Source organism: Ursus americanus, chromosome X (assembly GCF_024610735.1).
Source record: "Ursus americanus isolate L20-20 chromosome X, mUrsAme1.1.p, whole genome shotgun sequence".
NCBI classification, from domain to species: domain Eukaryota; kingdom Metazoa; phylum Chordata; class Mammalia; order Carnivora; family Ursidae; genus Ursus; species Ursus americanus.
In genome coordinates, this window is record NC_142164.1 from 28,795,416 (window position 1) to 28,822,905 (window position 27,490).

At 44.0% G+C, this 27,490-nt stretch overlaps 1 protein-coding gene and 1 long non-coding RNA gene across 18 annotated transcripts in view; one reads left to right on the forward strand and one right to left on the reverse strand.

Moving 5' to 3' along the window:
• Window positions 1-16,281: 16,281 nt before the first annotated feature.
• LOC148106856 (uncharacterized) lies at window positions 16,282-24,796 on the reverse strand. Its single transcript, XR_015723419.1, has 4 exons — window positions 24,711-24,796; window positions 23,999-24,071; window positions 21,539-21,612; window positions 16,282-16,864 (listed from the first exon to the last, which is right to left on the reverse strand). It is a non-coding gene; the product is annotated as an uncharacterized LOC148106856 (long non-coding RNA).
• Window positions 24,797-24,844: 48 nt separating this feature from the next.
• Window positions 24,845-27,490, forward strand: part of LOC148106857 (NF-kappa-B-activating protein-like) — a 36,997-nt gene continuing 34,351 nt past the window's right edge. For all 17 annotated transcript variants that reach the window (XM_087859957.1, XM_087859955.1, XM_087859958.1 and 14 more), the window contains exon 1: window positions 24,845-25,230. In XM_087859957.1, the coding sequence (XP_087716083.1) occupies window positions 24,845-25,230 (386 nt within the window). The remainder of the gene's footprint in view (window positions 25,231-27,490) is intronic.

The window sequence follows — 27,490 nt, forward strand, 5'->3', positions numbered from 1 at the left end:
CAGTCGTTAAGTGTCTGCGTTTGGCACGGGTTGTGATCTCAGGGTCTGGGGATCAGCCCGAGTCCAGCTCCCTGCTCAGTGGGGAGTCCGCTTCTCCCTCTGCCTCTGCCACTGCTCCTGCTTGTGCGCGCTCTCTCTGTCAAATAAATAAATAAAACCTTGAAAAAAAAGAACAGATTGAGGGGGCGCCTTGGTGGCACAGCGGTTAAGCGTCTGCCTTTGGCTCAGGGTGTGATCCTGGCGTTCTGGGATCGAGCCCCACATCAGGCTCCTCTGCTGGGAGCCTGCTTCTTCCTCTCCCACTCCCCCTGCTTGTGTTCCCTCTCTCACTGGCTGTCTCTCTGTCGAATAAATAAATAAAAACTCTTAAAAAAAAACAGACTGAGACAATACAAAGAATAGGAAGAGAAATGAACACTTAATAGGGTTATAGTGGGTTTTATTTTTTATTTTTTTTAATTAAAGATTTTATTTATTTATGTGACAGAGAGACAGCCAGCGAGAGAGGGAACACAGCAGGGGAGTGGGAGAGGAAGAAGCAGGCTCCCAGCGGAGGAACCCGATGTGGGGTTCGATCCCGGTACGCCAGGATCACGCCCTGAGCCAAAGGCAGACGCTCAACGACTGCGCCACCCAGGCGCCCCTATGGTGGGTTTTAAAAAAAGATTTTATTTATTTACTTGTCAAAGACAGAGAGAGAGAGAGCGCGCGCGTGCGCACAAGCAGGGGGAGGGGCAGAGGCAGAGGGAGAAGCAGACTCCCCGCTGAGCAGGGAGCCCCATGCGGGACTCGATTCCAGGACCCTGGGATCATCACCTGAGCCAAAGGCGGACACTTCACCAACTGAGCCCCCCAGGCGCCCCAGGTTGCTGGGTGCTATGGTGCTTTGAGAGAATTTATCCTCTCCTAAATTGACTAACATCCCCGACCTGCCACTGTACCCACCGTGCACACCAGGGATCATTTGGGTGACGTTGCCCTCATTGTAATCTTTCCTGCTCGAGCCAGAGGAGTTGCTTGGATCGGAGAAGGGCTGTTCTGAATAACTTTCAGGCCAGCTTACTCACAGCAAAGCTGGATTCATTCAGTGCAGTGGAGTGGAGAAGAAACAAAGCTATGCTGAGGAGTCATCAGGAAAGGAGAGAAGGTAGGATTTCAGAGAAAGAAGTTAAAATGCTCTCTTTTGTCCAGGTGTAAAAAAATGCACCATGTGGTATGATCTTCCTGGTTGTTCTAAGGTACCTATGTTCTTGGCAGCATTTGGGAAGATTACGTTACAATGGAGTAACCCTGGCTGCTCAAGATATGGAAATCAAATGGTTTTCCCTCGCCTTTGGCGGAATACACAAAGTGTAAACTTGCCGAAGCTTAAAAGCACTGTTTTCTCACTCTTTCCATAAAGAAGGTATAAGAATGTGGTTTATATTTTCAGTCGGTCCTACTGCTTAAGACATTTTTGTACATATTCTGAGATAATATAAATTGAACAAATTATAAGCTTTAGAAATGGAACACAAAGAGAATATTAATTATTGTAACATACTCCAGACTCTAAAAGTCAAATACTCAATATTTATTTCTTCCTTCCAAGTCTTACTTAAGCAGCGGGGGTCTAGGGTTAAACTTACAGTCCCTTCAATCTTCGAGCAACACCACATTTCAAGGTATCGAATCAAAACTTTCTCTGTTGAGGGGGCACCTGGGTGGCTCAGTCAGTGAAGCGTCTGACTTGGGCTCAGGTCATGATCTCCAGGTCCTGGGATCAAGCCCCACATCGGGCTCCCTGCTCAGCTTGGAGTCTGCTTGCCCTTCTCCATCTGCCCTCCCCCACTTGTGCACATGTGAACATGCTCGCTCTCTCTCTCTCTCAAATAAATAAATAAATAAATAAATAAATAAATAAATAAAACTGTGTTAGAATTTTTTCTAATTTCTAATTTAAAAAAAAAACTATCTCTGTTAGAATCCTCTGGGAGTACTCTTTACAACCAGAATGGGAAGGTGGAACTCTTATTAAAATTGTGCTATGAATTGTTTTATTCTTTTCTCTCAAGACCACATTCCATTGCCTCCATATGAATCACATTCCTTCCATTTTTAATTTCTGCCTCATTCTCCTGGAGACATGGTTTTACTCTGGCCGATTAGAAGGAGCAGGACATTTTGAGCTTCCGCTTTCATGGACTTTGTTTTCACAGGTTCACTTATATTGCTACTTTTAATACCAAGCATGCTTCGTGGGTCACCTGATATATATCAATAACGGAGCCCATCGATTTTGAGCCGAATATAGCATCTAGATAGATGTGTAGGCTCAGGAGAAGGTCACAGAAGCCCTGTCCCTTTTCCTGAGTGATCCAGTTTTCATTTCAAGGTGACTTTCGTTGGCTACTGCCCTATCACCCAGCTAGTCCTTTATCTGGTCCTACTTTCATTGAGTAAGGACAATTTTAATGAAAACTGTATTGTGCTGAAATGAAAGAAACCTTAACATTTCCCATGCTGAACCAGAATGTTAAAATTTTTTTTAAGATTTATTTATTTATTTGAGAGAGAGAGAGAGAGAGAAGGGGGGGAAGCTTGCACTCAGGGGTAGGGGCAGAGGGAGAGGGGGAGAGAGAGACATTCAAGCAGACTCCCCACTGAGCCTAGAGTCAGATATGGGCTCCATCTCACAACCCTGAGATCATGACCTGAGCCAAATTCAAGAATCAGACGCTACACTGACTAAGCCACCCAGGCAACCTTGAACCAGAATTTTTTAACACACTGCCCTTTGGGGCTCCTGGGTGGCTCAGTCGGCAAAGCATCTGCCTTCGGCCCAGGTCATGATAGCAGGGTCCTGGGATTGAGCCCCACATCAGGCTCCCTGCTCAGCAGGGAGTTTGCTTCTCCCTCTGCCCCACTCCCCCACTCGTTCTCACTCTCTCTCACACAAAAATAAATAAATAAAATCTTTTTAAAAAATAAATAAACTGCCCTTTATAACTCATTCCACCTCTCTCTTCTGGGTTAGTACATACTCAGACAGAGCACAATTCATATTTGCATTTAGTTCCAAACCTAACTTTATGTACTCCTTTTTTTTGGTAAGATTTCATTTATTTATTTGTCAGAGAGAGAGCGCAAGCAGAGGGAGCAGCAGGCAGAGGGAGAAGCAGGCTCCCCACTGAGCAGGGAGCCCGATGCAAGACTCGATCCTACAACCCTGGGATCATGACCTGAGCTGAAGGCAGATGCTTCACCGAGTGAGTCCCCCAGGAGCCTCTAACTTTATGTGCTTCTTAAGGCATTTTGTAATGTTTCATACGAACTGTGCTTATTGCCCTCTTGCCAGACTGGTCTTCCAGAGAGTTATTTTGGCTTCATAGCTAGATCCTTGCTTCTTGGTTTTTATTTCTTTTTAACCTTATGGCTTGCTGAATAGCTTGATGGTGAAGTAAAGAAATTTTTTGCAATAGAGGGCTGAAGAATTCAGCTACCTTACGACTTTTTCCCTAACCGGTCTTAGAAAATTAAGGAACTGATGTATTATTTCAATGGTAAATAAGATTTTTTGGCTGAGTGTACTGCGGTTTCTACATTCTAGCTTCAACTATTCATCTGTAGTTATTCTAGTTTAACTAGTTGCCCAATGCTAGGTAATCTGTACCACTAAATCTAGGACCATAAGAGATAAGAATCAGGATTGTGAGAAATGGTTTTTCAAACAAATTTCCTGGTATCTTTAGCTATCCCTAGTAAACTAGTTACCGAGCTACAATAGCTATTTATAGTGCTAAATAAAGAAATAATGGCAAGAATAAATAAGTAATAGCAAGAATAAATGACCTGATGGATAAATAAATATAAATAAAATAGTAAGAATTGGGGTGCTTGGGTGGTGTAGTCGGTTGAGCAACTGACTCTTGGTTTCTTGTTTTTTTTAAACACTTTATTTATTCACTTATTTGAGAGAGAGAGAGAGTGAGAACGAGAGAGAGCATGAGCAGGGTGAAGGGCAGAGGGAGAAGCAGGCTCCCTGCTGAGCAGGGTGCCCGATGTGGGACTTGATCCTGGGACTCCAGGACCATGACCCAAGCCAAAGGCAGACACTTAACCAGCTGAGCCAGCCAGGCGCCCCTGACTCTTGGTTTCTGCTCAGTCATGGTCTTGGGGTGGTGAGATCTAGCCCCAGTGGGCTCTGTGCTTGTTGTGGAGTCTGCTTGGGACTCTCCCTCTCTCTGCCCCTCCTGCTCATGCTCTCTCTCTCTCAAATCAATCAATCTTTACAAAAAATAGTCAGAATTAGGGGCACCTGGGCGGCTCAGGCGTTGTCTGCCTTCAGCTCAGATCATGATCCTGGAGTCCCGGGATCGAGGCCCACATTGGGCTCCCTGCTCAGCAGGGATTCTGCTTCTCCCTCTGCCCCTCTCCCCGGCTCGTGTTCTCTCTCTCTCTCAAATAAATAACTCTTTAAAAAAATAAAATAGTAAGAATTAATACATGCTAGTGATACGAATGGTTTTTCAACTTCCTACTTCAATTATTCTTCTCAGCATATCTAGCTACCTCTTAGTAAATAGTTTCTACTATTCTCAATAGTACTAACTCAATATTATCAAAAGAAATAGACGTTGGATTTGAGAATAATGTCTTGATTAACTTCCTGGTCCCAAATATTTATTCTGGTTATAAATTTTTACTTAGCTCCATTTAACTAATGACCTAGGTGCCACTAGATGAGCATACTAGTCACTCATTTTTCCACTGGTAATAGGAATTTAAATTTGAATAAAATGTTTTTTAGGTTATTGGCTTCTACCAGTTTTTCTACTTATCTCCACTTATTTCTAGTTAACTAGTTCCTTTGATCACCTGGTTATCTGTAGAGGTAACTCATTATCCCAAAGAGAAATAAGAAGAGGTGAGTAGAACATGTTTTCAACTTGCTGGATTCAACTAATTATTTTAATTATCACAACCGTAGTTTACTCATCCCCCAGGTGTCATGAGTTGTCAAAGTACTAACGCATTATGCCAACAAGAAATATGATTAGAGTTGAGAAGAGTGCTTTTTTTTTTCTGGCTTACTCTAGTCATTCTAGTTACCTCCAGTTACCCATAGAGAGCTAGTTTTTTGGATGCTACCTCTATAGTCTCGCTTCTAGGCTCTGTAGTTCTGAGGCAGTGTTCCAGCAAAGAATTAGAACAAAGTATTACAAGGCTGTGTTTTTCAGCTCTCGGGCTTCAAATACTTTTTCTAATCCTATCCAGTTGCCTCTAATTAACTGGTAAAATAAGTACACAAGCTGCCTATAGTACTAACTCATTCTTGTACCAAAGGAGAAGAGCTTAGAGTGGTGACTCATGAATGTTCAAGGTCTTATTTTATTTATTTATTTTAATTTTTTTAAGTACACTCTGCCCTCAACGTGGGGCTCCAATGCATGACCCTGAGATCAAGAATCATATGCTCTACCCACTGAACCAGCCGGGTGCCTCCAATTTCTGGTTTTAAATATCCTCTGGTAATTTCCCGTTAACTTTATCACTCACCTAGGTACCACTATGGCTATTTGATCTAGAGGACACAGTCTTTTTTTTTTTTAAGAAGTAGGGATTTAAAATTGTTGTAAAGGATGTGTTTTCTAGCTTCTGCGCTAGTTATCTTTAGTTGTCTCCAGTTTGGTAGTTCCTAGGTACAACTAGTTATATAGAACTAACTGATTATGCTAACGAGAAAGAAGTCAGTTATAACAAGAATGTGTTTTCACTCGTTGGCTTCATTTACATATCTGTCTCCAATTAACTAGTTTCCTGGGTATAAGTACTGATCTGTAGTACTAACTCATGATTCACACTCTAGATAAGAAGGTAGTGTTGAGAAGAATTCTTATCAAATTCTTGGATTCAACCACTTTTCTTCAGTGTCCTGGTTTTGACTCATTATTCGAATATCATCATTTATCCCGAGGTTACAAAAGATTAAGGTACCACCAGATATATAGGGCACTAACATGTAAATTTAGAGTTGCAAAGAACTTGATTTTTAGCTTCCTGCCTTCAACTAGTTATTCTTATTATCTCTGGTTGTCTCTAATTAAGTATTTACAAAAGTACAATGAGAATCTGCAGAAGTAATTCATTTTTCCAGGAAGAGATGAGAATTTCTAGTTGGTACGGTTGTGTTTTTCATATCCACAGATTTAACTAGTTATTCTTTTCTTTAAAGATTTTATTTATTTATTTATTGAGAGAGAGAGAAAGAGAGCAAGAGTGGGGGGCAGGGGTAGAGAGAGAGAATCCACAAGCAGACTCCCTGCTGATCAGGGAGCCTGATGTGGGGCTCAATCCCAGGACCCTGAGATCATGATCTGAGCTGAAATCAAGAGTCAACTGCTTACCGACTGAGCCACCCAGGCGCCCCTTAACTAATTATTCTTATCTCTAGATAGCCATAGTTTACACGATGTAGTTATATACCACTAATTATTACTAGCAATAACTAATTCTGCCTTTAAAAAAAGATTTGAGAGATAAGATGTATGTGTTTTTCAGCATTTGAGCTTCAGGAAGTTTTCCAGTTATATCTAGTTATCTCTAGTTAAGTTTTATCTACCATTCCATGCCTTCGTGACTTATTTACTATTTACCTACCTTTCCAATATCTTATTTCAAGAAGAAATAAGTTGCACTTCAGAAGAACCTGCTTTTCAGCATCCGGATTTCAGTTACTTTTCTGGTTGTTTCCCCAGTTGTCTTTAAACAGCTACCCAATTACCACTAATTATATTACTATTACACTTCAATGAGAAAAAAATTGAGAAGTATCTGTTTTTCAGCTCCCTGCCTTCACCTCATCATTCAGATAGTATATAATTCTCTACATAAACCAAACACAATAAATCTAGCTGATTATAGTACTACTTCCACATTCTAAAAAGATATGAAAATTTAGAAGTGAGAAGAATGTTTTCTTTCAACACCATCAATATACCAGTGCATCTTGTTACGTCTAGATACCTCTGATAAAATAGGTACCTAGGTATGGTTAATTCCGTATTGGACTAATTCACTAATTCGACAACGGAGAAGAATTTACACGTGAAGATCATTTCTTTTCCATTTCCTGGTCTAACGTCATGATCACCTTATATCTCTGCTTACCTTGTTACTTAGATACCATTAACTATCTCTTGTATTAACTCATTCTTCAAAGGAGATAAGAAGCTAGTGTTGAGAAGAGTGATTTTTCAATTTTCTGGATTTGCCAATTTTCTGAGTCACTTCTAGTTAACTCTAGTAAAGTAATTGCTTAAGCATTACTAGTTACCTCCAGTGCTAATATTTTATTCCAACAGGAAATACGAATTTGGGTTCAGAAGATGATGTTTTTTTCTGGCTTGATGACTTTGAGTATGTTATACAAATGAGCCAAAAATAACCTCAGTCTATTGACCCCAAGGTTGTCTTATTTCTTTACCTCAGGCTGAGACCCATTACCCTGAAAGCCTGCTGGAGCCAAACTCAAATTTTTACACATCCAATTGCTTTAAAAGTATCTGAAATAACCATAACCACATATATTTTTAAATAAACTCTACACCCAACGTGGGACTCAAACTCACTACCGTCATATCAAGAGTCGCTCGCTCTACTCACTAAGCCAACCAGGCACCCCCCCCATAACCACATTTTTAGCCATTTATAGCCCGGCTGCTTTACATACTCCATGAAATTGAGCCTAACACACAGATAAGATAAACCCTGGGCCATAAAGACCACAAGCCACTGCTGCCCTTTGGTGATTTTGACCCACGCGCTCTCCAACATGCTGCTAAATAACATCGCCTAGACTCGCGAGGCCCTCTCGGCCGATTCCCTTCTCTCCCAGGAGTTAACTTGCCTTCCCCCCACAGCCCCCTTCCAAATGGTGGCAACCACAAGCCTTAGCCTCCAGACACAAGCCCTGACCTCCCACAAAACTGTCAAAGCCTCACCCAAATAAATCTTGTGTATCCTACTGCCATCTTGTGGTCATAAAGTTTTCTTTCGCCGCCCCAGAAATCTGAATATTCACAACTCATTTCTTCTGGTTTACCTAGAATCCCACTGGATGCTACACAATTAACTCATTTTTATTTTTTCAAGTTTATTATTATTATTTTTTTAGAAATCTCTACACCCAACATGGGGCTCAAACTCACGACCCTGAGATCAAGAGTCCCATGCTCTTCCGACTGAGCCAGCCAGGTGCCCCCAATTAACTCATTTTTAGAACAAGGAATTAAAAAAAAAAGAATTTAGACATGAGGGGCACCTGGCTGGCTCAGTTGGTGGAGCTTCGGACTCTTGATCCTGGGGCCGTGAGTTCAAGCCCCACCTTGGGTGTGGAGCCTACTTTAAAAAAAGAATTTAGACATGAAATGATTGTGGTTTTTAGACAGGAAATGATTGTAGCTTGGACCAGTTATTCTAGTTACCACTAGTTATCTATTGTTAACTAATCATCTAGGTCCCCCTACATATCTATGGTACTAACTCGTTATTCCAAAAGAAAATAAGAGTTTACATTTGAGAAGAATGGCTTTTTTAGCTTCCTGACAGCGAGCATTACTAGCTATTTCCAGATATCTCCTGTAAACTAGTTACCTATGAACCACTATTCATTTCAGATTTATGAGTTCTTTCAACATGAAATATAAAGTTAGAAAAACAAGAAATACAGGGGCGTCTGGGTGGCTCAGTCGTTAAGCGTCTGCCATCGGCTCAGGGCGTGATCCCGGAGTCCTGGGATCGAGCCCCGCATCAGGCTCCCTGCTGCACTGGGAGCCTGCTTGTTCCTCTCCCAGTCCCCCTGCTTGTGTTCCTTCTCTCACTGGCTGTCTCTCTCTCTGTCACATAAATAAATAAAATCTTAAAAAAAAGAAAAGAAAAGAAAAACAAGAAACACAAAGCTAGAGTAAGAAGGAAATAGTTTCCAATTCAAGGCTTCAACTCCTTCTACTAATATTCTTTAGGTAGTTAGTTACCTAGGTACCATCATGCATCTGCGTTATTGACTCATTAATCCACCACGAGAAAAAAAGGAATTTGAAGTCTAGAAGAACCGACATTTAAGCTCCTAATTTCAACTATTTATTCTAGATATCTCTCCAATATCCACAGTACAGAATCATTATTCCAACAAGATTTAAGACTAATAGGGGTTCCTGGGTGGCTCAGTCGGTTAAGCGTCTGCCTTCAGCTCAGGTCATGATCCCAGGGTCCTGGGACTGAGCCCTGCATCAGGCTCCCCGGTCAGCGGGGAGTCTGCTTCTCCCTCTCCCTCTGCCCCTTCCCTGGCTTGTGCACTTTCTCTCTCAAATAAATAAATAAATAAATAAATAAATAAAATGTTTTTAAAAAGAAATAAGACTATTATTATTTTGTCATAAAATACAGATAAAGCAAATTTACCATCTTAACCATTTTTATGGGTGCAGTTTGGCGACATGAAGTGCATTCACATTGTTGTCCAACCATCACCACCATCCATCTCCAGAACTTTTTCATCTTCCCAAACTGAGACTCCATACCCATTAAACAATAACTCCCCAGTACCACTTCTCCCAGACCCTGGGAAACTACCGTTCTATTTTCTCTTTCTTTCTTTTGAAGATTTTAAGTAATCTCTACATCCAACATGGGGCTTGAACTCACAACCCCAAGATCAAGAGTTCCATGCCCCACCGACTGAACCAACAGGTGCCCTTACCATTCTACTTTCCCTTCCTTCCTTCCTTCCTTCCTTCCTTCCTTCCTTCCTTCCTTCCTTTTTAAAGATTTTATTTATTTGAAGAGTGAGAGAGAGAGCGAGCACAAGCAAGTGGGGGGGCAGAGGGAGAAGCAAACTCCCCACTGAGCAAGGAGCCCGATGCGGGGCTTGATCCCGGGACTCTGGGGTCATGACCCGAGACGAAGGCAGACGCCCAACCGACTGAGCCACCCAGGCGCCCCTAATTTCTGTTTCTACAAATTGAACTACTCCAGGTATCACAGATAAATGGAATCATTCAATATTTGTCTTTTCGTGTCTGGTTTATTTCACTTAGCTTGATTCCTTCAACGTTCATCCATGTTGTAGCATGTGTCAGAATTTCATTCCTTTTTAAGGCTGAATAATATTTTGTTGTATGTATATACCACATTTTATTTACCCATTCATCCATCAGCGGACATTTGGGTTGTTTCCATCTTTCAGCTATTGTGAATAATGCTGCTCTGAACAGGTGTATACAGATATCTGTTCAAGTCCCTGCTCTCAGTTCTGTGGGTTGTATACCCAGAAGTGGAATTGCTGGATCATATGGTAATTCTGACTAAGTGTTTGAGGAACTGCCATACCATTTTCCACAGTGACTACAACATTTACATCCCCACCAGTAATGCACAGGGTTCCAACTTCTCCACATCCTTACCAACACCTCTTATTTTCTATTTTGTGGATAATAGTCATCCTCCTGGGTGTGAAACAGTATCTCGTTGTGGTTTTTATTTTTTTTAAGATTTTATTTATTTATTTGACAGAGAGAGAGAGAGACAGCCAGCGAGAGAGGGAACACAAGCAGGGGGAGTGGGAGAGGGAGAAGCAGGCTCCCAGCGGAGCAGGGAGCTGGATGAGGAGCTCGATCCCAGGACCCCGGTACCATGCCCTGAGCTGAAGGCAGACGCTTAACGACTGAGCCACCCAGGTGCCCCTCATTGTGGTTCTGATTAAGACTAATACGTAAGAAAAATATGTTTTTAGCCTTTTGGCTTCAAATATTTATTCTGCTTTTATATGGTTAATTCTATTTAAATCTCTCCGTGTAACTGTCATTATCTACATTATTCACTGAATATTTAAAAAAATAAGAATTGTGGGGTACCTGGGTGGCTCAGTCGTTAGGCGTCTGCCTTCGGCTCTGGTCATGATCCCAGGGCCCCGGGCTCGAGTCCCACATTGGGCTCCTTGCTTGGCAGGGAGCCTGCTTCTCCCTCTGCCTCTGCCTGCCACTCCCTCTGCTCTCTCTCATTCTCTCTTTCTGACAAATAAATAAATGAAATCTTTTTTTAAAAAAGTAAAAAGAAATCATAGGGACACAGTTAAAAACATGACTTTTATCATTCTCGAAATTCTATGAATTCTTCACCCATCCTTGAGAAACGGATAAAATTGAAAACCATCAAAATAATTGGACTTCTTAAAAATTGGATTGTATGAATGGAAGGTGTTTATAAGAAGTGATGACTCTGGAGCTTACCATCCCAAAGGACAGCACTGAATAGTTAATCTGTTCCTTGAGGGACTAGGATGCTGATGTCTTTCGGATACGGATCATGACGTGATTGCTGATCTTTCACCAGAGTATAAGTTAGCTTTTCCTCGCACCAGGTCCAGCAAGTTATTGGGCACTGGGTATATACATATATTTTTTTTCCTAACTGTAGTCAGAGGGAAGTAGCAGGGTGCACAGCGGCTGTCATTTAGCGGTATTGGACACTATGCAAAACATCACTTTAAGGGAGAAACAGAGCCCTCAATCTGCCCTGGCTCTTCTTTATTTGATATTTATCAGTGGAGAGCTAGAGCTCTGGAAGACAGTTCTAGACAAAGGGAGATGGAGGAAGACGAAGAGGAGGAGGAGAAACAGGAGAAAGTGGAGGAGAATAAAAAAGTGGGAACATGGGGCACCTGGGTGGCTCAGTCCGTTAAGTATCTGCCTTTGGCTCAGGTGATGATCCTAGGGTCCTGGGATCCAGCACCGCACCGCCTGGGGCTCCCTGCTCTGCTGGGAGGCTGCTTCTTCCTCTCCCACTCCCCCTGCTTGTGTTCGCTCTCTCGCTGGCTGTCTCTCTCTGTCAAATAAATAAATAAAATCTTAAAAAAAAAAAAAAGTGGGAACTAACCCAAGTCCCCAGCACCTGCCCAGCCCAGAAACACGTGCGCTTTTGCAGAGGACCTGCAGCGGGGGCGCGGAAGCGGAGCTCAGCCGGCAGAGGGTGTAAGCCCCACAGTCGCGTCCAGCACGTGCAGCGCAAGCATTCTTGGATGCTCAAAACAGTGGACAGGTTTCTCCATTTCTACTCTTGATGTGAATTCCTTAATACAAATCTGGGGTATTTGTTCCTATCGCAAGAGGGAGGTTTGGGTTTCTTAGAGCGTGCATCCGAGCACCCACAGTGCTCTGTAAAACCCAACCTCAAGCTGCCGCTCCGGAGCGCCCAGGAGAGCTTGATGGGCTCCACTTTCCGCGCGTATGGTAAAAACCCAGAGCAAGCAGCCCTCTAGCTAATCGTTTCGTCCGGTCACTAGCCCGGTTCGTGGACTCTGGGTGCGAACGGAACCCAACCAGAGTCCCATCCATTGGTCACTGACTTGCCGGAGGGGAGAGTCGTGCTCAGAGCCCACACGGGGACGGGGATACCGTCGCTTCAGTGCTGGGGCTGCCACGAAGCCCCCCCGCAACTTCTCCAGCCCTACCTCTGCGTCCCTCGCCCTGCAGGAGCTTAGGGCGAGAACCCTGCACCGACCCGCGTGCAGCGAGGGCAGGCGGCGAGACGTTCTCCCAACGCGTCTCCCAGGGCTCGGGAGAGCTGTGGGAAGTTTCCTTCCCCACCCCTTCCCCGCCCCCGGCTGGCTGGCACCACCCACCACCCCCCACGCCAAGGCAGTGCCCCGCGGGAGTCGGGAGTTGTCGCCCCCCCCCGCGCGCGCCCCCTGGCGGTAGCACCCTTCCGGCAAACGCTCCGCCTACTTCGTGGCCACGCCCCGGCCTCGTGCTCGCCCCGACAAGTCCCGCCCACCACACACCTGGCCGTTGGAAGTAACGGGGATCGACGGCGTCTAAGAGCGCGCGGACGTTGAAGCTGAGGTAGAGGCGTAGTAAACCGCACCCCGCACAGAGACAGGCCCGGACCCCGGAGTCTCCGCGGGCCGCCGCGCGAGTCTGTGGAGGCGTTCTGGACATGGAGCCTCCGCCCGAGAGCAGCCAAGAAGGCACCGCTTGCCGCATCCTGGAAGTCGATGAACTTGGAGGAGAACCGTTGGGTGAGTGCGCGAACCGGGACGCGGGTTTGGCGAAGTCTACGAAACGGCCTTTCCCCGGGGGAGGCGAGTGGACGGGACGCCGCAGTGGCGCGGCAGATGTCGCCGCTCTCAGGTCGCCGTCCCACGCGCCCTGGGCTCCAGCGCCCTGATCTCTCTTTTCTTTTCCAGATACGAAGCCTGCGGTGGTCTCCGTAACGGGAGGAGACGTCGAGAAGGAGCTCTGGCCCGAACCTGAGCAGGAAGCCGCGACAGGAGAAGAAAGCCACGGTGGCGCGGGAGCAGCGGGCCCCGTGGACGACGAGAACCACACGGGCGGCGGCTGCGGGCAAGAGCCCCCGCAGCAGCAGCAGCAGGACGAGGCCCAGGCGGCCGCCGAGGGGCCGCAGCCCCAGGAGCGGCAGCAACGCCTCCACCGCAGCGCGTTCCCCCGGCTGCAACTGAAGGAGCTGGAGAGCGTTTTCCAACGCACTCAATACCCCGACGTGTTCGGGCGGTGAGTGGCTTGCTCTGGCGCCCCCCCCCCCATCTCTAGGACCCTCGGGGACGCCCTGGGCTCTCTCCCAGGTCTCTCTCCCCGCCTCCAAAGCCAAAGCTACCTAGGGGGCCTCGAGCTCTTTCCAAGGTGGGGACGATGCCCCCGTGGGCATCAAGGTAAATATTTTCATGCAGTATATAAACGAATCGTCAGGAAACTCTCGGGTCGGGCTCCTGTTTTTGTAAATAACATTCTATTGGATCACGATCGCGATCAGGATCAGGAGTGACATCAGGGTGCAAAATGAGGCGCGGTTGTGCGAGTGAAGGGGTGGATCTTGCCTTTATTTAACATTTTGATAATTTGGTGGTCCCGGAATTTTTTGTGCATTAGTCTTGACTTTTAAATACTACATTAAAATTGTTAATCTTGAATTCTGAAGTTTTTCAAGGTACCCTTAAATTGTGTACACAAAGGAAGATTGTCCCTAAAGCAAGCCCGGCCTTGGGTATTAAAGAAATGTGTGCTGGGGAGTTGGGGGGAAATATAAATTTAAAAACAAGCATGAAATGTACATTGTATATCTCATTTCATCCACAACTCCAGATACTAAATATTTGCAATTTTCTTCCCTCAGAAAGAAGCTTTCCATACCCATAGATGTGATGGAAGTCAGTAAACGTGAAAAAAGCGATTCGGCTGGGCAGCCATTCTAAAACCTGCTTCAGGAGTTAAAAGCTTTTGTTCTAGACATTCTCAAGTTGTTTTGGTTGCCTATTCCATGTTTGGGTAGTAAGTTTTGAATTTTAGGGCTTTGGTGAGTGGAAAATGGGATAAGTAAATCCCACTTTATGGAAGTTGCCCATTACCGTTAAAGGAAAACAATAAAATAAAAGAGAATTAAACTGCTTGTCTTGTTTCCTGCACAAAATTAAATATAAATAAAGTTCAGCTCTTTCTAACGAGTATCATTCAGGGAGCAATTCTGGGTGGAGTCATGTTGGGGCTGGGTCAAATCTGGGAAGTATGCACATTAACACAAGAAGACCTAGGCTAAGAGAGGATTAGACTATATTGTTATTTTTAATTTTTATTTTTTTAAAGATTTTATTCATTTGAGAGAGAGAGCAGGGGGAGGGGCAGAGGGAAAGGGAGAAGCAGACATCCCACTGAGTGCCAGAGCCTGATGGGGGGCGGGGGCTTGATCCCAGGATGCTGAGATCATGACCAGAGCTGAAGTCCCATGCCACCCGGGTGCCCCTGTACTGTTATTTTAAATATTTAAAACCAGGCATAAGTTCTTAGCTAAATCCACAAAAAAAGTGGATTTATAAATATTCAGGCCTTGGGGTAAGGGAATTATTCCCACACAGAGAACACACTATATGAGTAATGTCTGTTCATTTACACCGAGACTGATGCAGGGAGATAGCTTTTATTTCTTGTTTTTTAAAAGAATTAATTTTTAAAAGATTTTATTTATTCTTTTGAGAGAGAGAGAAAGCACAAGAGCGGGGAAGGTCAGAGGGAGAACCAGACTCCTCGCTGAGCGGGGAGCCCAAATCGGGGCTTGATCCAGGAATCCTGGGACCCTAGGATCATGACCCGAGCTGACGGTAGATGCCCAACCAACCAAGCCACCCAGGTGCCCCATAAAGACTTTATTTATTTGAGAGAGCGCATGAACAGGGGGAGGGGTAGACGGGGGAGAGTGAGAGAGAATCTCAAGCAGAATCCCCACTGAGTTTGGAGCCCAACACTAGCTCCATTTCACAACCCTGAGATCATGACCAAGATTCAACCAATAGACTCAACTGACTGAGCCACCCAGGTGCCCCCCAGGGAGATAAATTTCAAGTCCAAGTGCCTGGTTCTCCTGTTGTTGCTTTAGTCTGTAGTAAAGCACTGTAGACAGCGGCAGCCCTACCTTTTAATTTTCTGAAATACTTTCATGTGTTAGCCTGAAAACATTGCTTAAAATACATTATAGTGGAGGTTGGAGGAAACTGGACATTTGTCTAAAAATTGAAGCAAATGAGAACAATTTTTATGCTAAAACCTGGGAAATAACAATCTTGAAAAAAGTTTCACTGAGTTAAGAAGAGTGAAAAGGTTAGAGAAGAATTGCATACAAACATACCTTGCAGATATGGCACAAATCGAACTTCATGAGTGAATATTCTCAAGGAATTTCTAAGGATATGTTTTTCGATCGTACTATTTTGAAGAGATGGGTTTTATGGAATTTGGTGTTGGTGGCGAGGCTTTCAATTTAGGCCAGATTCCTACCTGTGTTAATTTGAAATAGTTTTTCACGTGTTCAGGCAGTAATGTCTAATTTGTAGGTCAAAAGACTACCATTTGAGACCAGAGAAAATCATAAGTTATCTTAAGAGAGTATTGGTGAAAACCAAAATCCAGGATGAGTTATTAGCTTTGTCCCATGGTATGCATATGAGTGTAGTCGCGGAAATGGGATACAGATCTGGCAGTCTTGAGTTTTAGTGAATTTAGACCCAGTTTGTCTAAATTTTCCTTAACTCTACAGGCTAAAATATCAAGGCAGTATCCGGGGCGTCAGCAACTCTTATGTTCTAGTAAGAAGCCACAATGCCCAGGACTTCCTTGTCAGGTCATCTTTGTAACTCTCAAGAGGTTTTCCGAAGATGAATAACCCCTTAGATATCTTTGAGGGAAACCTGTTTTAAAATCCAACTTGCTCCTATTGAATACTTTTTTTTTAAAGATTTTATTTATTTATTTGACAGAGAGAGACAGGCAGCGAGAGAGGGAACACAAGCAGGGGGAGTGGGAGAGGAAGAAGCAGGCTCATAGCGGAGGAGCCTGATGTGGGGCTCGATCCCATAACGCCGGAATCACGCCCTGAGCCGAAGGCAGACGCTCAACCTCTGTGCCACCCAGGCGCCCCTGAATACTTTTTTTTTTAAGATTTTATTTATTTATGTGACAGAGAGACAGCCAGCGAGAGAGGGAACACAGCAGGGGAGAGGGAGAGGAAGAAGCAGGCTCCCAGCGGAGGAGCCCGATGTGGGACTCGATCCCGGAACGCCGGGATCACGCCCTGAGCCGAAGGCAGACGCTTAACGACTGCGCTACCCAGGCGCCCCTGAATATTTACTTTAGACTCCGGAAGCTTTCATCACGTTCAGCTTCCCCCACAACCAGGACAACACTGTCCCTAGATTGTCGGGGGCAGAGGCAGCTGGACACTGATGGTCTGCTGTCAAGATACCGACATTTCTTCATCTTGTTACCAGGCTTAGCGGCAGCAGAAGATACCGGTGCAGTTCATCAGCTAGACCCACATTCAAGAGCTGGAAAAACCATTAAAGAATATTAAAGGTGGGAGGAGAGAGACAAGGCAGGAATTACAGTCAAAAGCTTAGCACGTAGTAGATGCTCTCTAAGGGTAAACCGAAGAAGACGCTGCAGTGGTAACTTTCTTAAAATATTTTACTAATAAAAAAATAGGTTCTCCCACTGGAGTTTAATATCTCAGTGGCATAAAGAGTTGTATGTTGTGGGGTTGTTTTTCTTTTTTTCTTTTTTGTTTTTTAAAGATTTATTTATTTGACAGAGGGAGAGAGTGAGACAGAGAGCACAAGCAGGGGGAGCAGCAGGCAGAGGGAGAAGCAGGCTCCCCAATGAGCAAGGGGCCTGATGCGGGACTCGATTCCAGGACCCTAGGATCATGACCTGAGCTGAAGGCAGACGCTTAACTGACTGAGTCACCCGGGTGCCCCTGTGGTTGTTTTTTTTTTTTTTTTAAGATTTTATTTATTTATTTGAGAGAGAGTGAGCACAAGCAGGGGGGAGTGGCAGAGGCAGAGGGAGAAGCAGGCTCCTGGGAGCCTGAGGCTGGGCTCGACCCCAAGACCCCGGGATCATGATCTGAGTCAAAGGCAGATGCTTGACCAACTAAGCCACCCAGTCTCCCCTATTTATAATATTCTTAGTTGATCTAACAGATAATGGTTTGTTCAAAAGAATAATAGCAAAAATGTATTCAGTGATTATAGCATATGGATAAGTGAAGGGAATGACAGCACAGTTATACAAGACAGGAGAAAGGAACTGGCCACATTCGCATAAGGTACTTGTGCTACCAGTGAAATGATCTAGTGTTTCTTGAAAGTGGACTTATTTGTTGTAAATGTATATTGCAAATTCTAGGGCAACCACTAAAAAAAATTTCTAAGTGTTACTGAGATGTTAAGAGAGGAGAGAAAATTGAATCATAATAAAAAGTTCAATGAAAACCAGAGGAGGCAGAAAAAGAGTGGAAGACAAAATAGAAACCAAGAACAATAACAAAGAATAGAAAATGATCATAAAAATGGTAGCTATTAATCAAAATATATCAAGAATAATTTTAAATGTGAATAGTCTAAATATGCCAATTAAAAGAGACAGTAAGTCTGGATAAAAAAATAAACAAGAGCCAACTACATGTCACCTAAAGAAGCCTACTTTGTTTTTAATTTTTTTATTTTTCAAAGATTTTAAGTAATTTCTACACCGAACATGGAGCTTGAACTCACAACTCTGAGATCAAGAGTCACACCCTCCTCTGACTGAGCCAGCCAGGCACCCCAGAAACCTACTCTAAATATAAAGACACAGGGCACCTGGGTAGCTCAGTCACTTAAGCGTCTGCCTTTGGCTCCAGTTGTGATCTTAGGGTCTTGGGATCAAACCTCTCGTTGGGCTCCCGGCTTGGTGGGGAGCCTGCTTGTCCCCCTCCCTCGGCCTGCCACTCCCCCTGCTTGTGTGCTCTCTCTCTCTCAAATAAACCAATGAAATCATAAATAAATAAATAAATAAATAAATAAATAAATAAATAAATAAATAAATAAAAGACACAGGGGTGCTTGAGTGATGGTTAAGCATCCAACTCTTGGTTTCGGCTCGGGGGGTGATCTCAGAGTTGTGAGATCGAGCCCTGCATCAGGCCCCACACTCAGCATGGAGTTCACTTGAGATTCTCTCTCCTTCCTCCCTGCCCCTCCCGATTGTGCTCTCTCTCTCTCAAATAAATAAATAAATCTTTAAATAAATAAATACAAAGACACAGATAGCTTAAAGGTAAAGACATTGAGAAAGATATACCATGCCAACACCCAGCAAAACAAAGCTGCACTATCTCAGACAAAGCACGCTTCAGAACAAGGAAAATTATCAGGGATAAAGAGGGGCATTACATAACAGCAAAAGACTCAATTTTCCAGAAGGCACCAATCCTTAATGTGTACATGCTTAACAACACAGTGTCAAAATACATGAGTCAAAAACTGACAGAACCGCAGGGAGAAATAGACAAATCCATTATTGTACTTGAGGACTTCAACATCCCCTCTGTTACAAACTGACAAAGACAGCAGGTAGAAAACCAGTAGAATCAAATATAATTGAACTAAGAGCACCATCCATAAACCAGATCTAATTGACATTTATAGAATACTTCAACAACAGCAGAATGCTTATCCTTCTCAAGCTCACATGGAACATTCACTAAGATAGACTATATCCTGGGCCATAAAACACACTTCTAGATAACACATGGATCAAAGAATAAACCTCAAGAGAATTAAAAAAAAACATTTTGAACTAAATGGAAATGAAAACACAACTTGTCAAAATTTGAGGATGCAAAGGAAATCAGTACATGGAGAGACATTTGTCACAATGAATGCATATATTAGAAAAGAAGAAAAATCCAAAATTAATAATCTCAGTTTCCACCTTAGGAACCTAGAGAAAGAAGAGCAAGTTAAATCCAAGTAAGCAGAAGAAAAGATATAAAAATCAGAGCACAAATCGTGAAATTGAAAACAAGAAAACAATAGAGAAAATCAATGAATCCAAAAGTTGGTTATGTGAAAATATTGATAAAAGTGATAAGTATCTGTTCAGGCTAACCAAGATAAAAAGAGAGAAGACACAAATTGCTACCATCAGAAATGAGAGGGGGACATCACTTCTGATTCTGCTGACATTAAAAGGATAATAAAAGCATATTATGAACAACTCTGGCCACAAATTTGATAACTTAGAAACAATGGCCCAATTCTTTGAAAAACACAATCTAACAATACTCATAAAAGAGAAATAGACTATATGAATAGGCCTATATCTATTTTAAATTGAATCAATAATTAATAACCTTCCAAAACAGAAAGCACCAGGCACAAATGGGTTCACCGGGGGAATTCTACCAAATGTTTCAGGAAGAAATGATACGAATTCTCTATAATCTGGTCTAGAAAACAGAACCAAGGGAATGCTTCCTAACTTGTTCTATGAGGTCAGCATTACCCTGGTACTAAAACCAGACAATACATTGTAAGAAAGGAAAACCAAAGACCAATTACTCTCATGAAAAAATGCAAAAATCCTCAACCAAATATTAGCAGATCAAATCCAACAATGTATGAAAAGAAGTATATACTATGACCAACTAGGATTTATCTCAGCTATGCAAGGCTAGTTCACATTCAAAAAGTCAATTAATATACTCCATCACATCAACAGTCTAAAGAAGAATGACATGATCATATCATCAGATGCAGAAAAAGCACTTGACAAAATCCAACACCAACTCATGCTAAAAACTCTCAGCAAGGGGCTCCTGGGGGATTCAGGGGGCTAAGCATCTGCCTTTGGCTCAGGTGATCCGTGGGATCAGCCCGCATCAGGTTCTCTGCCCCGCGGGGAGCCTGCTTCTCCCTCTCCCTCTACCTGTCTCTCCCCCTGCTTGTGTGTGTGCTCTCTCTCTCTCTCTCTCAAACAAATAAAATCTTCAAAAAAACCAAAAAACCTCTCAGCAAACTAGGAATGTAAGGGCAGCTCCTCAACACAATAAAGGACATCTATGAAAAACCTACAGTTATTAACATACGTAGTGGTGAGAAATTAGAGGCTTTTACCCTACTACGATCCGGAAGAAAGCAGGGGTGAGCTCTCTAACTACTCTTATTGAACATCATACTGGAAGTCCTAGCTGATGCAGTAAGACAAAGGAAAAAAGGTATGTAGATGGGGAAGGTAGAAATAAAACTGTCTTTGTTCACAGATGACACGATTGTCTAGGGAGAAATTCCCAAAGAATTGTTAAAAAAAAAAAAAACCAACAAACAAATCTTCCTAGAACTCATAAATAGTTATAGCAAAATTGCAGGGCACAGGTTAATATACAAAGGTCAATCACTTTCCTATATACCAGCGATGAGCAATTGGAATGTACAATTTAAAACACAGCATCATTTATATTAGCACCAAAAAATTGAAATAAAAGGCATAAACCCAACAAAATATGTGCGATATCCCAATATCTATATGTGGAAAACTATAAAACTCTGACATAAGAAATCAAAGAACTGAATAAATGAAGAGACTGTCTGTGCTCATGTAAAATGTAGGAGAAAATCTAGGTAACCTCGGCCTTGGCAAAAAGTTTTTAAAATATTTTTTGAAGATGTATTTATTTATTTTAGGGGGAGAGAGCGAGCGAGCATGCGAGTGGGGGGGAGGGGCAGAGGGAGAGAGGAGAGGGAGAGAAAGAGAGAATCTCAAGCAGAGCCCCCACAGAGCCCCGAGCCCCGAGATGAGCTTAATCCCACGACCCCGAGATCGTGACCTCAAGATCATGACCTGAGCCGAAACCAAGAGTCAGACCCCACCCGACTGAGCCACCTAGGTACCCCTGGCAAAGGGTTTTGAAATACGACACCAACAGGGGTCTCCATGCTCAGCACCAGGAGTCTCCTGAAGTTTCTCTCTCCCTCTCCCTCTGCCCCTCCACCCCTCACCCCCCGGACTCTCGCTCTCTGTCTCTCTCTCTAAAATAAATAAATGAATCTTAAAAAAAAAATACAACACCAACAGCACAATCCATGAAAGAAAAACTGAGAACTTGGACCTCATTAGAATTAAAAATGTGTGCCCTGGGGGGCGGTCAAGATGACAGAGTAGGAAAATCCTGAGCTCACCTCCTCCCATGGTCACACCAAGGCTGCATCTATGTATAGAGCAATTCAGGACCAGCAGCTCAATTCTTGCACACCTAAAGATACAAAGAAAAAGCCACATCAAGAAGGGAAGGAGGGACAGAGATGCAGTCTGTTCAGGACCCACACCCCCCAGGGCAGTGACCCACAAGTGGGAGGACATCACAGGTGTGGACATCCTCCATGGGGAACAAGGGTTTAAGCCGAACATCAGGTACCTCCCGCCCTGGAGACCTCCACCAGGAAGATGATCCCATATAATGTCTGGCTTTGCACATCAGAGGGGCAGAACTCCCGGGGAGTCAGAGGGCTGTAGAAAACTGCCGCTCCGCGGCTAAAGGGCCTGTGCATAAACTCGGACCCAGCACAGGGGCAACAGCTTGAAAAGCACCTGGGCCTTCCATGAAGATTTACTGACTAATGTTAGGGTATGTGCTGGAGGAGCAGGAATCTGTAGGTTCTTTAGGACAAAAGCATTGTCAAAGGAAATAAAAAATACTTTGAGGCAAATTAAAATGAAAATATAAACTTAAAAAAGTATTTGGAAAAAAATTAAAAAATAAAGGTGCGCCTGGGTGGCTTGGTTGGTTAAGCGTCTGCCTTTGGCTCCTGTCGTGATCCCTGCTCTCCCTCTGCCTCTGCCTGCCACTTCCCGTTTGCACTCTCTCTCTCTGTCAATTAATTAATTAATTAAAAAATCTTTGGAACACAGCAAAAGCAGTTCTAAGAGGGAAGTTCAGAGCAATACAAGCCTGCCTCAAGAAACAAGAAAAACCTCAAATAAACAATCTAACCTTATACCTAAAAGAACTAAAAGAAAAGAACAAAGTCCGAAGTTAATAGAAGGAAGGAAATAATAAAGATCAGAGCAGAAATAAATGAAATAGAGACGGAAAAAGCAATAGGAAAGGTAGTGAAATTAAGAGCTGGTTCTTTGAAAAGATAAACAAAATTGATAAACCATTAAGAAAAAAAAGAGAGGGGACTCAGGTGAATCAAATCAGAAATGAAAGCGGAGTTACCAGTGACACCACAGGAACACAAAGGACTGTAAGAGAGTACTACCAAAAATTATATGCCAAGAAATTGCACAATCTGGAAGAAATGGATAAATTCCTAGAAACATACACTCTTCCAAGACTGAATGAAGAATCAATAGAAAATCTGAACAGGCTGATTACTAATAATGAAATTGAATCTGTAGTCAGAAGACTCCCAACAAACAAAAGTCCAGGACCAGATGGCTTCACACTTCATACCAAACGTTAAGTTTTTAAAACTTTTAAAATTATTTTGTATTATCATGCCAACGAGAGGGGCTGGGGCATGGGTTTTACCGCTGGAACTAAAGTGCATGTCTACCAGCCATTGGGCAGGTAGCCCAAGGGCTGTTGCAAAGTCGGCTTTTATAGCCAGTAGACGGGAAAGTGTACAGCCTGGTATCCCACAAGTTAGGGATAGGTTTTCCATCCAAAACTTTCTTCTTTAAAAGATTTTATTTATTTATTTGACAGAGAGAGCACAAGCAGGGATAGTGGCAGACGGAGAGGGTGAAGCAGGCTCACTGCTGAGCAGGGAGCCAGAAGCGGGCTCCATCCCAGAACCCTGGGCTCATGACCTCAGCCAAAGGCAGGTGCTTAACCGACTGAGCCACCCAGGTGCTCCCATCCAAAACTTTCTTATTAGAAATTTCTCCAAATCCCCACCCCAAATCATATAATTTCTCCTACTCAGTTCAGTCCTTGGCGCTCATCCCATGATCAACTGTTTTTACATAGACGATATCCAGTAGTGCGGTTCACTTTTTCCATTTACATTATGTTAGCATCTTTCCCTTAAATTCTAAAAAAGGAGATTTCCAATAACTGATGGCATTAGTTTTCATGGTCTGATAAGTTACTTCTTAGGAGGAAAGGCCCAAAAGGCCATCTAGCTACTAGTAGACTGGATTCTGAATTTCCATAGTAAACTCACTGCACCTTCAAAAATTAAAGTCAGTAAATTAGTGTTCAAATATTCTTTCTTTTAAAAACAGTATGAAATGAATAGAATAGATAACCATTAACCATGTATTGCTTGAGCTAGTGTATGATGGGACCAGTTTAAGGGGCTGGACAAGAAGGGGCTTACAAATTCCTTTTGCTGGTGCATATTAGTGGAGATGAATTTCTGGGGAATAAATAATCAGTTTTCTCTGGGCTGTGAACTTAACTGTAGTGTATCAGGCTCAAATTATTAACAAAGAATTTGCACCCTCTAAGCTAACTGGGCAAATGCGGCTTAAACATCATAGCTCACCACCAATATTGATAAACCCTCCTTATTTTGTTTGAGGTTAGAAAGAAAAAATTGGGGGCGCCTGGGTGGCTCATTCGTTATGCGTCTGCCTTCAGCTCAGGGCGTGATGCCAGGGTCCTGGGATCGAGCCCCACATCGGGTTACCTGCTCCGCTGGGAGGTTGCTTCTTCCTCTTTCACTCCCCCTGCTTGTGTTCCCTCTCCAGCTGGCTATCTCTCTGTCAAATAAATAAATAAAATGAAAGAAAAAGAAAGAAAGAAAGAAAGAAAGAAAGAAAGAAAGAAAGAAAGAAAGAAAGAAAGAAAGAAAGAAAGAAAGAAAGAAAAGAAAGAAAGGTAAGGAAGAAAGAAAAATTAAATTGTGGGGGCGCCTGGGTGACTCGCTTAAGCGACTGCCTCCGGTTCAGATCATGATCCCACCATCCTGGGTTCGAGCCCCACCTGGGGCTCCTTGCTCAGCGGGGAGTCTGTTCTCCCTCTACCTCCCCACCTCGTGCTTGCCCGCGCTCTCTCAAATAAATAAAAATCTTTGAAAAAATTGTGTGTGGGGTGGTATACTCCTACACACAGCCACACACATGCAAACAACGTATATATGTAAAGTTACATTGGCTTTGTTATTCACACGGCCGCTCGGGGAAAGGTCTCCTGTGGCCTCTCGCCCTTCCCTTCAGGTATTTCAACTCGAGGCTAAAGCAAAGACTCGTTCTCTAGTCCAGTTTAGATAGGAGCAGCCTCACTCGGGACCGGAAGGGTGAGTGGATCCGGTTGCCCCACGGACTTCTTTACACCGATACACACATCTCCGTCTCGTGGGCAGGACCACCTAGGTCGGGGGAAGGGATTTGCCGACGTACCCGGAACTGTTTCCAAGGTTTCCTCAGTTTCGGGCGGTGGCGCGACGGCGGGTTTGGGACCAGACCAACCGAGATCTTCCTAGGCTCGCGAGAGCGCCCCCTTCTCTAGCGGCTTAGGGGACCCAGCGGCCGCGATGGCTCCGGTGTCGGGTTCGCGCAGCCCTGAGGGGGAGGCCTCGGGCTCCGGGGGAAAGCGTCGCAGTTCGTCGAGGAGCCCTAAACCCAGCAGATCCGCCCGCTCCCCGCGGGGCCGCCGCTCGCGCTCGAGCTCGCACTCGCACTCGTGCTCTCGGAATGGTCTCAGCCATCAGCTGGGCGGCTTCAGTCAGGGGTCGCGACACCAGTCCTACCGATCCCGCTCGCGGTCACGCTCCCGGGAGCGGCCCTCTGCGCTGCGGGGCAACCCCTTCGCGTCAGCCTCCTCGACCGCGTCTTATGGCGGCTACTCGCGCCCCTACGGGAGCGACAAGCCGTGGCCTAGCCTTCTGGACAAGGAGAGGGAGGAGAGCCTGCGGCAGAAGTGAGTGAGACGGGCACTGGGAGTCTGACTTGCGCTTTTCGCTCTCTGCCGGGCGCCCCTGCCTAGCCCTTCAGCCCCACCCCCCTCCCCCGACAACGCCTTTTTCCGCCCGTTTCTCCCTTTGGGTTTTCACTCGTCCTCGGGCCCCTTCTCCCCGCGCCCTGGTGTCTTCGCTGCTTCTGCCTCCTGGCTATGCAGCGGTTCCGTCGGGAGCCTCAGACCTACCCGAATTACAGTTTTCGCTTGGTTGTAGCTGTTTTATTTTGCTTACTTTTTTTTTCCAAGCGTGCTTTTATTTCGCGCTCGATTGAGCTTTTGGCAAAGGAGACCTATTAGCCCAAAATGAGCAGTGCCTCGCGCTTTGTAGGCGTACCACCGTACCTTGCTGAATGATCACACAGGTTGGAGGTGACAGGACGTGTACAGTGGAAATGTCGTGTAGCCAGTCGGGAAGGCTGGGGATGAAGAGTTTAAATCGGAGGGGAGAAGAACCCCTGAGACCAGATGATTGCATGTGGGAAAAGTGACCTGCTAAACTGTTGATTACGCTACGTGGAAAAAGGCCCTGTTCGGTGGTCTCAGTGTGACCGTGAAAACCGAGGTCAGGGTGAGATCAGGTGTCCTCTCATGAGTGCGTATTGGAGTGGAAAAGTGGATAGTTTAAGAAGGAGAAAGGGAAAGGGTTATAATTATTATCGTGTAAGTCTTAATAGCTAATGGTTATTGAGTGTTAAATTCTGTCAGGCGCTGTACTAGGTGCTCTACAGGTCCGCTGTGTGTGTGTGTGTGTGTGTGTGTGTGTGTTTAGGATTTTTTGAATTTATTTGACGGAGAGAACAAGCAAGGGGAGCAGCAGGCAGAGGGAGAAGCAGGTTCCCCGCTGAGCAGGGAGCCCGCCCCCGGGGCCCGATCATGACCGAGCAGAAGGCCGGCGCTTAACCGGCTGAGCCACCCAGGCGCCCCTACATGTCCTCTGTGTCGAAAAAGATTTTTAAGAGTAGCACAGGCATGGAGGGGCAGGTTAAGATTCCAAAGCTGGGCGACGTCTCCATAAATCTCTTTTTTCCCAAGAATGGGAAGTAATAAAGGATGGCGGTGAAGAGGACGGGCTCCAGAATCGGAATGCCTGAGTTTGAAGCCATGCTTTGCTGTGTAATAGTTGTATGACCTTGAGCAAGTTTCTTGAACTTCTCTGAGCTTTATTTCTTAACCATTTAAAAAGGGATAAAATTGGCGCTGAGCCTTTAGAGTTGTGATGATTTAGTTCCTGGGACATAATCATTAGTCCTTGAGTGTTAGCTATTGGGGTTTCCTGAATGGAAGCAGAAACAATAAAAAACCATACTGAGTTAGGTTGGAGACCTACCTCTCCAAATTAAATTTTTCAGTTACCTCCTGGCTGTGTTCGTCAAAAAGCAACCAGCTTCCTACTGGACGATCCTCATCAAAAGATGTCAGAACTTCTTGGGTGAAATTTGCATTTGTACATTTAGAAGATCAATAATTTACCTTACGAGTACAGATGAAGCTGGGGGCAGCAGGGATGAGAACGTGACTGTTCTTACAGCCTGTCATACTTCCCCCTGCATATATAGTCCAAGTTGGGTTATAAGTATAACCCTTTTAGGCTCTTTCTTCAAGTGGGAAACCTGAGTCTAATTCTGCACGATTATAATCTTTTCTCCTGAATAAAGAAGTAAAAAATAGTATATTCAAGCAGTCAAACCAATTTATTTTGTAAGGGGTGGGTGGGTGTGTGTAACAAATGCAATCACAAGGAGCTAAACTTTGAGGAATTGAGCCTTTGTTTTTTGTATTTTGTTTGTGAGCAAAATTAAAAGGAAAAAAATGACAAATTTTTCCTGTCCTCCAAGAGTAGATAGAGGATATAGTCCTTTTCCAAAAAAAAGGAACTAAAGGGAAAACAGAAAAAAAAAAACCTGTTTCTCATTGAGGACAGTTTTTGTCAAATAAAACTTTTCTTTCATTTTCAGAGCTTTCTTTATTTTCTGTTTCTAATGCTTCATTTTTATTTTCTTTATTAATTCCTGAGTTTCTGAAAACGGGTTTGACTAAATCAAAAGTAGAGATTGCTCTTTACTCTCAAAAATGTATGTAAACAAAGAAGTTATTTCCAAATATAAAACTGTTTGTGTCACATATTGCAGAAGACGAAATGAGCAATTAGGAGCTAGGTCATGCAAGAGGCAGAAGAGATGCACTTGACAACCTTTTAGGCTGTATTTCTGGTCTGGCCTCA